The 12,829-nt window shown below is 38.3% G+C and overlaps 1 protein-coding gene and 2 non-coding genes across 3 annotated transcripts; 1 reads left to right on the top strand and 2 right to left on the bottom strand.

Moving 5' to 3' along the window:
• Positions 1–3,031: 3,031 nt before the first annotated feature.
• LOC120436112 (ribonuclease-like) lies at positions 3,032–6,011 on the bottom strand. The gene is made up of 4 exons (XM_039606532.1): positions 5,981–6,011; positions 5,635–5,742; positions 4,983–5,105; positions 3,032–3,845 (listed from the first exon to the last, which is right to left on the bottom strand). The coding sequence occupies exons 3-4, from the start codon at positions 5,016–5,018 to the stop codon at positions 3,303–3,305; spliced, it is 579 nt and encodes a 192-aa protein (XP_039462466.1). The 5' UTR covers positions 5,019–5,105; positions 5,635–5,742; positions 5,981–6,011; the 3' UTR covers positions 3,032–3,302.
• Positions 6,012–11,280: 5,269 nt separating this feature from the next.
• Positions 11,281–11,399, bottom strand: LOC116325279. Its single transcript, XR_004199850.2, has one exon. It is a non-coding gene; the product is annotated as a 5S ribosomal RNA (ribosomal RNA).
• An 830-nt stretch (positions 11,400–12,229) lies between these two features.
• On the top strand, positions 12,230–12,348 carry LOC116325274. Its single transcript, XR_004199848.2, has one exon. It is a non-coding gene; the product is annotated as a 5S ribosomal RNA (ribosomal RNA).
• The last annotated feature ends 481 nt before the right edge of the window (positions 12,349–12,829 follow it).

The following is a 12,829-nucleotide window of genomic DNA, read 5'->3' as shown; positions in this document are numbered from 1 at the left end:
ATATTATCTGAACAGAGCTGATTCAATGAGCAAGAATAAACAGTGACAAGAGCAACAGTTAGTGCACTCTTGATTATCATATGAATTCTAATGAAAACAGTTAATCTGTTAATATCCTGTTAATCTACATACAGCAAATAAAGAACATGTGACTTTAAAGCATTCAGCAAAGTGATAACTGTCCTCTGCCCACTAAGTAGTGACTCTACAAAAGATTATATTTCATTTCCAGAGTTATTCTCCCTGACATGTAGGAGTGTAGAGGTTTAAAGTGAAACTCTTATATTGCTGTTACATTTGTACAGGAAACATCGGACTTTATCTCAAAAATCCATGGAAATTCATTCATTATTGAAAACGCTGTTTTCATTCATTCACTATTTAATGTTACTGAACTAAATGTGAGGCAGCTTCTCTTTGAAAATACAATTTGTAAAAATCATGAAAATTTTAAGTGACAGAAATTCTCTGAGGCAGAAAGCTGGTTAATAAGTTTATTTTATCAATTCAACAATTCAGCAGAGGGAGAGCAGATGTAAAATTAACTGAGTGCAGAACATAATGTTTTATTGCATTTTCACTATTCATTGTTTTTTAAAGCAAACTGAAGAAAAATCATGACAAGCAATAATGAGATTGTAGCCAGGATGGCTGTAAACTTCAAACTAAGCAAAACGCAACAATTCAGAACAGTTTAACCAATTTGCACACTAGCTAAGTGGACTGGCACTCCATGTTTACACTTTATAGGAACAATCCTGTTGTCATGGCGTCGACCTGTATAACTACAATTAGGATGTGAACTGGTAACAACAACATTAAAGCCAACATTATGTGTTCCATCACCACGTGCACAGGTGTTTCTGACCCTAACACCTGTGTCCAGAAGAAATGTGTTTATTTTTTTGCATCCACCATTTCGACCGTTGATTTGTCTCGTCTGCATCACTGTAGCACATTCGTATTCCAGCATGTTTCCAATGACATGTTTCTGATAGAAGTCCAGGCTTGCACAGAGCTCCACAGCAGAAAGCAGGCCCAGCAGCAAACAGACAAACTGAACCTGCATGATCCTCTGGTGAAGAGAAAGGAAAATAGTGTTCTTATTAAACACCACAAATAATGTAGTTTCAGAAAGGAGAGACTGTGTTTGCTATCTCCATTCTTTCTGAGACTGACAGATCAGAAGAAACAAAACAAAACGGACAGTTTGATAATTAAATTAAAAGAGCTGGGACAAAACACAGCAGGGGGAATATTAACGGGAAAACTGTCAGTGTCTGTGAGATGTCTATTTTCTTTCTGATATGCTAATCAGTTAGTACAGTGATAATCAGTGTAAATGTTAGCATAGTTTTATGTGACATCGAATTTGCTCAACTAAAGGTAGTTTAGTGTCGTTGGTCACCATTATCAAAAACATAGTTATGAGCTTCTGTCTTAAAAACACAAAAGGAAGCTTTAAAAAATTGTGATACAGCTTATGTTTATATAAGACTATTACATTACAACATTTTAAAAGTGCTGTTTTTTTCAACTCTGCACACAGGACATTTTTATTGTTCTCTTTTATTTCTTCCTCAGTGGCGTCCACAAATTAAAACGTACCAAAGTAAAGCCGTCTCTCTCCTTTCATCGCAGATGTTGCTGTTAAATATTATGTCCATCCAGCCTTTACATTACTGCCATCGTGTGGCCGCAGTCAGCTATTGTCACTGAAAGCTGCTGTAATTTCAATATTATTGGAGACTGCAGCTCTGTCTGCGATACAGGTGTGTGTGTGTTTATTTTATTTATTTTAGTAGTTTCTGTTTGCCTTGTGTGTAATTGCACTGATGTCCATCCAACTTTGTTTATTGGCTTCATTGTTTAATAATCTTAGTTATTGGTTAATACAACCACAAATTGCTGTTGAATCTAAATGTCTTACAGTGAGCCTCATTTGAATTTAGATTTTGTCTTTTCACACACTGATTGTCAGCCTGAAACTTTTACATTACCCAGTGATACAATGTTCAAGAACTAAAACGTCAGCTCGGACATGAAATCATCTTAAATGTAAATACCAGAGAGCTTTCCTCTCATGTATTTTGGCTTGGTGTGTATTAACAATCAGTGGCAGTCCTAGCCTGTTTGGCGCCCTGGGCGAACACCCCGTCTGATTATAATTCTGATTATTTCAGGATGACCTGCCATTACCCAATGACACATCTGCTTACCTGTATCTTTTGCTCGTTTCTCCTCTTCTTTTCTCTTTTTTCTAAACTGAGCACCTGATGGCTTTGAACTTTTCTTGTCCATCTTCCATTGGTTTTAATTTTGCACTCCAGTATGAACACCCATCCCCCAACCCGAGGATCACCACGACATAACCTAATAAACCTACACCTTAGTTCACAGATTCGCTTTGTCTGGGGTTTATTTCTGGGATTTCGCACAACCCAGGATTCAAATCATGAATTCATAATGAGCTTGGATTTACAAAATTATGAATGAAATGTGCTCTATTTGGAAGCAGCCGGCCCACCTCCCCTTTCGACGGGTTGTGTGTGAGACTTTAAATCATCAAACTATAAAATATAAATTTTAAATTTTTATTGATCCTTTTACCCCGAGTCCTAAAGTGTATATTTATTTTCTTATTCTTCTTATATTTCTTTTTTTTCTTAATGTGGCCCTAACACTCCTTCGTACTGGTGTGTACACAGAGGGAAGCCCAACAATGTCTGACCCTGATCTTTGCAGCAGGAGTGATAGCAACGATATTTAGACTTTTGCCTTTTGGTCAATTATTTCAATTTTGATGCTTTAAAGCTCATCTTAGAAATGAATTGTTGGCATAAAATGAAAACAAAAGCAATAAAATTTAATAACATTAAAAACAAAAAAACCATCCGAGAGGCAGGGTGCTGAATATGAACATTTGACCTTGTGAGTCCTGTGACTGGTGATGCCAAAAATTAAAATTTTTTTTAAAAAAAAGTAAATAAACAAAGCAAAAACATTTATTACATACTATTCTGCGATCAAATAAAAATATTTTATTAGAAGCCAGTTTGATGGAAGAGATTATTTCTACACAGCATCCTACAGTCAGTACAATTAATATATCAGTATTGGTGGGTTGAATATAGTTTGAAAATAGTTTTATATTATTTAATGCAATGTGTGAAGCCGATCACATGTTCAAAAAAATGTAAATGGTTACTGATAAGACAGGCTCGAGTGAAAACTTGTGACGAACAAGATGTTTCCAGCGACTTTTGGTCAGAGCTGATGATAAATGTTTCTCTTTTGTTATCTCAGACATGCATATTTGTGGGTACAGAAGTAGAGTCCATGGGGATTTTTCCTATAGTTGCGTTATTGGATTCAAAAGTCACTATGTCCTTCTCAAAGTGCACAGGTAATCCTCCACATTGGACTACAACTATTCTGTTAGTGAGAAGTTTGCCTTTATACTGGCAGTTGGGTTTCCTGCCTCCATTATTCTTTAGTTCACATTTAACAATACTGAACTTTGCTTTACTCTCTGTCAAGCAAGTATTCTTATGAGGTGACCCATGACCATTACAAATGGCTTTGACCTTTTCGTAATCACTAAGGATGAACGTGTTTGTGTCCTTACAACTGTTGTCAACATTGTAGATCTGCTTGTTTTTTATTTCTGCCTCACATTTTTTCGCAGTCATCTTGGCATCTACATGCTGTCGTTTAAACTTTTCATAAGGGGTTTCATTCTGACGCTTGTCAATTGGTTTGGGTTTAAGATTGGCTGGTTTTGAAAGTCCAGTGGCAAAGAGCAGCATAAGCAGCAAACAGGTAAACAGGATCCTCATTGTTTCCTGGAGAAAGAAAAACAGGAACATTTTCCAAGTTAAGAATTTGGAGCAGCCAAAATCTTTCACTGTAGAAGTGGAATAATTATTTAATCTTCTGCTGAATTTGTAATTTTGCTCCATTACAAAGAAATGAACAGTATCTAATATTTATGGTAGGTTAATTTTAATCGAGAGACAGAATATCAACCAAATCCAGAAAAAAACACATTACACAAACATACTAACTGATTTGCATGTCATTGATTGAACTAAGTACTTGATCCCCTATAACCAAGCCAGAATTCTGGCTCCCACAGATTGGATTGCACTTAATCAATTAATCATTTAAAGACAATCTTGATCTCAGTTTATTTTGTGTAAAAAGCACACCTCTACAGTATCAGTCTCTTCCATTCCAAGTTCTACACCACCACGGGCAAGACTGCAGAGGTGTCAAAGGATTTGTTACTGAGGGCTACAGGGACAATACAAATCTACAGTCTTGTGCCACCATAGTCAAGACCGAAGACCTCTTATCTTGCTGCATGCAAGATCTTGTCTCATGGGGTGAGGATGATCGTGAGAAAGGTGTTGTCAACAGGGGATCAAATGATTATTTCCCCATGGTATGAAATGTAAATACACAGAACCACGTGACAGATGGTAGCTTCTTTTCATGACCATCTTTTTACTTTTTTTGTCTTTCTTAGAAGCTGCAGGCCAACAAAGTTTTATTCATAGATGTTTATTGTTTTAGATAAATTTGCAAACTGAACTCCACGCTTCCCGTCTCTCAGTTTCTTTGGCAGAGTTTACTTTTCATTTTTAATGGCTTGTTGTTTTTTTATTGGCTTATATAGAAACCCACACAAGTTTAACTTAAAAAAAAAAAACTTATGTAACTAAATAATAACAACTTAATTTATCAACATAAATAAAAGAATAATTTCAGTGTTTTTCATCTATTCTTTATGGAATTTTTCCAAAACATTTTCAAACATTCAGATTTGTCTTTTATTTTCTTGTTGAAACCTTATAAATGGTGAACTAAAACCCTGGAATATGGTTTGAAACATTGAAATTTTACTCTGAAAGGCAGCATGTTTCGCTTTTGGCAGCTTTTATTTTGAAACGGCAACACTAATCAGTACTTCTCCACACCTGTGATGCACGCGCTGCGCAGACCCCGTCGGGCATGCGCTGCAGAGCATGCGCGGCAGAGGAGGGGGCTGACTTGAGCAGAAAGCGCGGAGAGACAAGTCGAAAGGAAAAACCAGACGATCGCTGATAAAGAAAAGCAGACAGAAAGAATTTACCTGAGCTTGAAATAAAACAAGTGTTAGCGGATCTCTGCTGGACAGGTAATTACCGCAGTTTGGTTTAATATCTTATTTTAAACAGTGTAACTACTGAAGCGAACACAAAAATACAGATCATATTATTTTGAAACTTATCAGAGAGGCACTGGAGGACAGATTCAACAATAATATTGTGTACATTTTTTAGAGTATTACTGGATTTTTTTAAAACGGGCAGTTGTAATGATTTACTTGCATTTGGTAGATATGGTAAACAAGTAAGAAAATGAACAACAAATTAAGTAATTTAAATAAATTTGATGATTTTTGAGTCTCAGTTGATGAGTTCATGAGGTGTATCTAAAGGCACCTTCTCTACCTGCATCCACTCATTGAACCTTACAGAGGGAAATGGTGATTGCACTCAGTCATGACAACATTCTTGCTAAATATAATTATTTATATTGTAAAGCTATGAAACTTTTAAGCAAACTTTTCCAAATGAGGACACTTACCTTATTTTTTGCTTTACTGATCAGTGGTTGGTTGATTAACCTGCAGGAGGCACTAGTCAGTCGTCTGGAACACCAGGTGTAGAAGATGTCTTCAGTAAATGAAATGCTCTAAAGGGGGAATTAAAATTGAACATTATTTGAACATAAATAAAAAAAAGATAGGTCTCTGCCTGTGCATGCACATTTCTTATGCACGATATTCATGGTCACAAAACCCAGATGATGCATGTTTTGAAGCCCATATCTGGATAGTGAATGTGAGTAGAAGTGTGGCAGGAGATCGAGTTATTCAAAATAAGCCTGTTGTCTATAAAAGATTTTAAATATACAAATAAAAAGTTCTTACCAAACGAGGAGTCAAGATGAGCAGAGACCAGGTCTAGTGCAGCTCAGCTGTTATTAAATTCTACCTGAGCAGGTTGGAGCTCATTTGTGTCACAGAGCAACAAAAAGCACTTTGGGGGCTTCAGTTTTAAAACATTTCAGTAGCCCCACCTTAAATAATCACTAGCATCAGTGTCTACATCACTAGCCCACCAGTTCCAAGAAACTTTAGCACTGCTCTGTTTGTGGTTCAGAACATGCTGCAAACATGATGTGAGGCCCAGTGACCACAGGTGCAGATGCAGGTTGTCTTTCATAGCTCGCGTTACAACAATTGCAGCTATTTTTTTCAATTCAATAAACCACATGTATCAAAAATAAGTAAATTAATAAAATATTGACATTTGTGAAAAAAGTACAGAAACTGCATTTTGGCTTAGTTTTTGTTAAGTAAATAATGGCACGGTGTAATATATCACGTGTTGTTATTCAGCTGATGTTGTATATACCTAATTTTAAGGTGGGCACTAAGACTCTATTGTAGAGTCTGACAGCAGCTGGAAAGATATCTGAAATTTCTTCTTGGCACACTGTTGTTGCAGCAGCGTGTCACTGTAGGAGCTACTCAGTGCTGCTAGGATGACCTGCATGTGGTGGGAGGTGGGTTTTTTGTTTTATTTTTAATATCCTGTCCTATCTGCAAGCTTTTGCAATCAGAGTTGTGACGTGAATGCATTGTGGTGCAGAACACATTTTGCTTTTGCAAGAACAGCTACTTGGAATCTCTAGGCTCCTCTTGTTCATGTGAATATGTTATCTGTTTATTTATTCATTTCTATTTGTGTTATTTCAGTTATAACACTGGTATAGTATGACTATCTCACCTGCAGCCTCCAGGAGTACCAATTATCTGAGACCACACATCTCAGCGACGTGTGCGTGCCCATCCCAGCAGGGGAAAGAGGGAGGCCCCAGATGGGGTGCCAAAGCCAAAGGGTGAGAGTCCCAGAGGACCAGAGGCAACGGGCAGTCGACCCTAGAGGCCAACCATCCTGGTACAGGTTGAGAACAGGGTTCCAGGCACCCAGAACCACCCGGCATCCAAAAGATAGGAGAAGCGTCCGGCTGGGATTGCTGACTGTATCCAGGGCTAAGTCACAGCAAGCCCCAGACCCAGGCCCAGCCATGCACACACAAACACAAATTATTCACTCACTCACTCTCACCCACATGTGCTGTTGTGCTGTGTGTCCTCTGTGACACACAGAAAGACATAAGACACAGTGGGAGGTTGTATCTAAGAGCGATGACAGCTTAGCCGCCATTTTTCCAGTCACTTTATGCTGCCTCAACCATAACACAGGTCTACAAGATCAGTCTGTTCAGTATTTTTCTGTCCTCAGTGGGGATACTGCTGTCCCAGCAGAACACACCATAAAAGATGACTGATGTCACCGCAGAGTCATAGAAGGTCTTCAGAAACTCCAAAATAATTGAATCTAGCCCTCTAGGTGTCCATCAGGTGTGATGTCAGAGCCACCAGCCTGCAGCTGTTGTTCATTTACATCTGCCTAATTGATCATTTATCCTCAACACACTTTTCAGTTCCCTTGCCTTAAACTGGACAATATGTAAAGTCTAAATTCCAACAAAGGTTGGTCAAAGGTTGAAACCTGCACTGAGCTGAGACGGAAGAAGTCGGAAGTCGAACTCGGATGAGTGACGTAGCGTTCCTCCGACTGAAAACTCTACGTCCAGATGAACAAAATTAACTTTTCGGGACAGGTCCCCAGATGTTTTCTCTTCTCAGAATCCTCCTCTGCTCTGGATTCACAGATCATATCTGTTTTATCTGATATACAGTCAGGTGGAAAAGAGTGTTTTTATGGGAATCTGTAGCATACTCTGAAAAACTAAGCACAGTCCATGAGTGAGTAGGTTGTAGAACAACCTTTTAGCAGCAATAGTGTCACCAAATTGTTTCTGTATGACTCTTAGTCTGTCACATGGTTGTGCAGGACTTTTGACTCACAATTCTTTACATTGTTTCGTCAGTTCATTGAGGTTTGTGGTATTTGTTTATGTAAAGCTCTCTTAAGTTCCCAGCACTGTTTTTCAGGTTGACGTGTGGACTGTGACCGGGCCATTCCAACACCTTGATTCTGTTGTAGCTCTGCTGATGTGCTTGGGATCTTTGTCCTGCTGCATTACCAAAACTCAGTTTTGACTATAGAGTACTTGGTATACAGGGGAGGTCATGGAAAACTCAATGAATGCAAGGGGCCCAGGTTCTGTAGCTGCAAAACAAGCTCAAATCACCCCCCCCTTCACCACCATACTAACAGCTGGTATGAGGTGTTTGTGCTGTTATGCTTTTGTCAACTTTGCTACCAAACTTGCAGCCATGCTGTCATGCTGTTTTTAGAGAGAAGAGACTTTCTCCTTGCAACCCTTCCAAACAAGCCACACTTATTCAAACTTTTTCTAATTGTCATAGACTTTAAGATTTAATGTGCTAACTGAGGTCTGTAGAGTCTGATATGTAGCTTCTGGATTTTTGAGCTTTTTCTGACCATTGCACAGTTTGACCCTGGGGTGAATTTTCTGGGACAACCATTCCTGGGAAGATTATGACATTGTCTTAACACACACCTGCCAAAACTCATGCTTTTATAGAGGTGCTCACATATGCTGATGAGCAATTATTCAAATGCAGTTGATTAGCAGCATCTGGCTGCTAATCACCTTCTAATTTGCATTGAAGCAATAAAGGTGCTTTCTGAATAACAGGAGCCGTCTGGTGTGATATTCATATTTAAAATGAATAATCAGAATCAGAATGACTTTAATAATCCCAAAGGAAAATATGTGGGTTACAGTTGCTCATATATATCTGTATGTATGTATGTATGTATGTATATATAATGTATATATATATATATATATATATACACACACACACAAATCACGCAATTATAAATATCAAGAGGTGAGGTGAAATATGTGTGATTGACATTTAACTCTAACTTGTGAACTTTGTCATTTGTTATTTTACTGTAGAACATGTGCCAGTGGGTATAACTGTATTAGATGGAGGAGTTGTACAGGGAGATGGCCACGGGCAGGAATGATTTCCTGTGTTGTTCAGTGGTGCATTTTGGTAATCTCAGTCTCTCACTGAATGTGCTCCTTTTCTTAGACTACATCTGCCTCTCAGACACCCTAAATGAGTACAACTCCATCCCCACTCATTACTGGCCTTGCGGATCAGTTTGAGTCTGTTGGCACCTGTGTCCCTCAACCTGTTGCCCCACCATGCAGCAGCATAGAGGATGGCACTGGCCACAACAGATTTGTAAAAAATCCTGAGCATTGTCCTTAGCCGCCTCAGAAAATAGAGACGACTCTGGCCCTTCCTGTGGAGTGCAGCGGTGTTCTTAACCCAGTCCAATTTATTATGTATGTATACTCCAAGTCCAGTTAAAAAGCATGAGCTACTTAAACATAGTTTTGAAATATACAATTTATAATTTTCAATTCATATTAAAATTGACTGATTAAAAATGTTTTTATAGAGATAAAAAAACATTCCTGCTTAGATTTAGTCACAATGAAATGATGACTGTAAATTTTTAAAAGTGAAATATATAAAGGTAAACTCAAAAGTTGTCAAAAACAGCCATTTATAACCTTGACTTCAGAGTTTTACATTACACAAAGTGTTACATTATAACATATGTAGTTAGTGTGATAACATCTAAAGTTATTACATTTATAGAAGTTTTTTCTGCTCTCAGAACAGATTCAGTTGTTCACAGTTTCGGGACACGGTGCATTACCAGGCTGCAAACACTCACAAGGTGTTGAGTTGTGGTCATGAAAAGAACAAAGTGGTTAAAGACAAGTCTCTGATACAGTGTCGTCAGACTGTTGACAAACCCTCAGTCTAGCCACAGTGTGACAGCACGCCTTTGCTGAAAGTCACGTTTTGAATTGCTTCTCATGCAGTGTTTTCTGCTCTTTATTTCACTCTACTTGAATACAGTTACTTGAACAAGCCTCTGATGTGTAAATCAGATCCAGCTGAATGTCATCAGAACATATAATGACATTTTTTTTCTTTGGTAATAAGTTGAGAATGAGGATTTGGAGTAACACTGAATATAAAAGTTTTCATCTCAGAAGGTCAGTTTCTATGTTGGATTGCAAACTCACTTTAGTAGTCCTCCTCCTTCATTATTCCATCCATGATCACTGATGAGAAGTTAATAGGCATTAGCCATGTCAATTTAAGACATTGTACAACCCTGTATTGAAAGATTTGAATGTGTGTATACTTTTTAATTTTTCACTATGATATTGAAGCCCATAATAAGTCATATGAAAATGACAGCATTACCTTCACCTTGAGCCATGCGAAAAAACTGCTCTGTTTTTTGTAAATAAGGGCTTTAGGTGGACACTGTGCCTTCTCCATGGTTGACAAGTTACTCAGTACTGTGCTGAGAAATTCCTCTTTCTGTAGAATACTACAGAGTGCTTAACTTTTTTTGATTCATACAATCAATAAGTTCTGTATTTCATGCAAATTTTGTTCTTATATTGTTTTTTTTGCAGACAGCTTGTTGATGCTGCCTCATTTTAAAGTATCATCTGTTTTATTGGAGTCCAGCAGAGGGCAGTGTTTCACCGTCAACAGATGAATGTCTGAAGCTTCAACTGTGTCTTCAGGTTGGATTAGGTTGTAATTTATGTTGTCTGTGCAATACTAAAATTATAATGGGATGTTGAAGCTCTTCTAAATCCTCACCAGGTTTTGCTCAAATGCTACCGATATAAACTCACAATATATTGGCAGTAAATAATAGAGAGGAGAAAGGAGGAAACAAAAGTCAATTACGAAATTAATGGGGCTGCTTTGAGCCATATCAACAGTTTAAATGATAAAGTTACAGATATCAGGGGGAGAAAATAACAGACTGACAGCTGTGGCTCATCAATAAGGCTCTGCAAAATAGAAAACAGGATGAAGACTGATCTTTACTGTGAGTAAAGATCAGTCTTCCTCCTATTTTGGAACCTAAAGTTAGGAAATAATAATAATGCTCTCTGACATCCACTAAATGTCAGACACATGACACTGAGCTAAACCTCTGCTGGAAAATACACACCAGAAAAGTAGATACAGTAAGATGATTATCAAGTTTTACACAAAAGCTAAACGCATTCTTTTTATAAGCGTTGAAATGAAGTTTTTCTTCTGATTCTGTTTTCTGTGAGTGAGCAGCAGCGCCCTCTGCAGTCTGTGTGTAGAAGAGCAAAAGCTTACAGCACCTGGTATTCCCAGGCGGTCTCCCATCCAAGTACTGACCAGGCCCGACCCTGCTTAGCTTCCGAGATCAGACGAGATCGGGCGTGTTCAGGGTGGTATGGCCGTAAGCGAGGGATGACACGTTCAAAAGGCCTTTTATAGATGAGGTAGAAACATTCATCCTCTATGACTATTGGTCTTAGTTGACTGTTCTCCGTCACACTCCGTAACACTGCCCTGCAGTAAATGATCAGTTACACTTTTTAACATTAATGTGATATGTTATAGATAAAACACTACTTTATGATTATACAACTACATTCAGCAGCAACATGCTTTTTACAAAGTAATATGTCAATAAAAACATAATGTGACCTGCTATGTCATTTTATGTGACCACTGTTTTCTTCCCAAACAATGACATCTGACAAGAAAGCCTAATTTTTGCTTTTCACTGTCAAAGAAACTTCGGCTTTCACAATTTATTGCACACTGAAAATTCTTAGCTATGTCTCCAATAAATCTTTTGTAAGCAGAAAAGTTTTTTTTTTTTTTTTTTTTTTTCTTTCAACCACAGAAATCTAATTTTTATGACTACAGTTAAAAACAACAAGAACCACAACAAGAAAAAAATGGGCAATCTGGACAAACAGCTACCAGAACGTTGTCTGGGATTTTACACATTTATTTCTTACAATTTAAGTCCAAAAATCGTACTGACAGATTTATTTCTTTGTCAGAACAGCTTTTCTTTAACACGTAGAAAAACTGTTACATAAGTGACTTCTTTACACTGACAGAAAGGAGACTTTCACTGGTCCAGACGGCTTAAGATCAAAGTGGGCTGTATATGGTCCGCAATATAAAATGAGTTCGACACCCCTGGTGTAATCTATCTGTAATGCATCAAATCTAAATCTGTAGTCATCTATAAAAGGCCTTTTATGCATTCTGTCCCTCGCTTACGGCCATACCACCCTGAACATGCCCGATCTCGTCTGATCTCGGAAGCTAAGCAGGGTCGGGCCTGGTCAGTACTTGGATGGGAGACCGCCTGGGAATACCAGGTGCTGTAAGCTTTTGCACTTCGACACACAAACTGCAGAGGGCGCTGCTGCTCACTCAGTGGAGCCAGGTTAAATTAATCTCTTCCACTTGTTAACTGAATTCTTTTTTCTTACCCTTCCCAGATCAGGGAGTACAATCCTAGCTAAGGTCGAGTAGAAAGCAGGCAACTATTAAAATTCTTCTCGATCAATCAATCAATCAATCAATCAATCAATCAATCAAGCCTTTATTTGTCACATGCAAAGTTTACACCTGCAGTGAAATGAGACTCCCCCCCCCCCCGACCAAACATACGTAGCACAGACATCACATGGGAGACCTCTACTCATACTGGGCTCCTTGTGGGAGGTCAGCATGAGAACAGAAAACGAAAAAACTCCCCACACAGAGAGCACATACATCTCCACATCACAACACCATCAGCCATCCTGCCCTGCAGCTATTAATCCAGCGCTGGGCCCAGACCCACCGTCTGACCTTGGAGATTAGCGT

Source organism: Oreochromis aureus, linkage group 23, assembly GCF_013358895.1.
Source record: "Oreochromis aureus strain Israel breed Guangdong linkage group 23, ZZ_aureus, whole genome shotgun sequence".
In the NCBI taxonomy this organism is placed as follows: domain Eukaryota; kingdom Metazoa; phylum Chordata; class Actinopteri; order Cichliformes; family Cichlidae; genus Oreochromis; species Oreochromis aureus.
The sequence above is the reverse complement of the archived record's forward strand: the minus strand, read 5'-3'. Positions and strand labels throughout refer to the sequence as shown.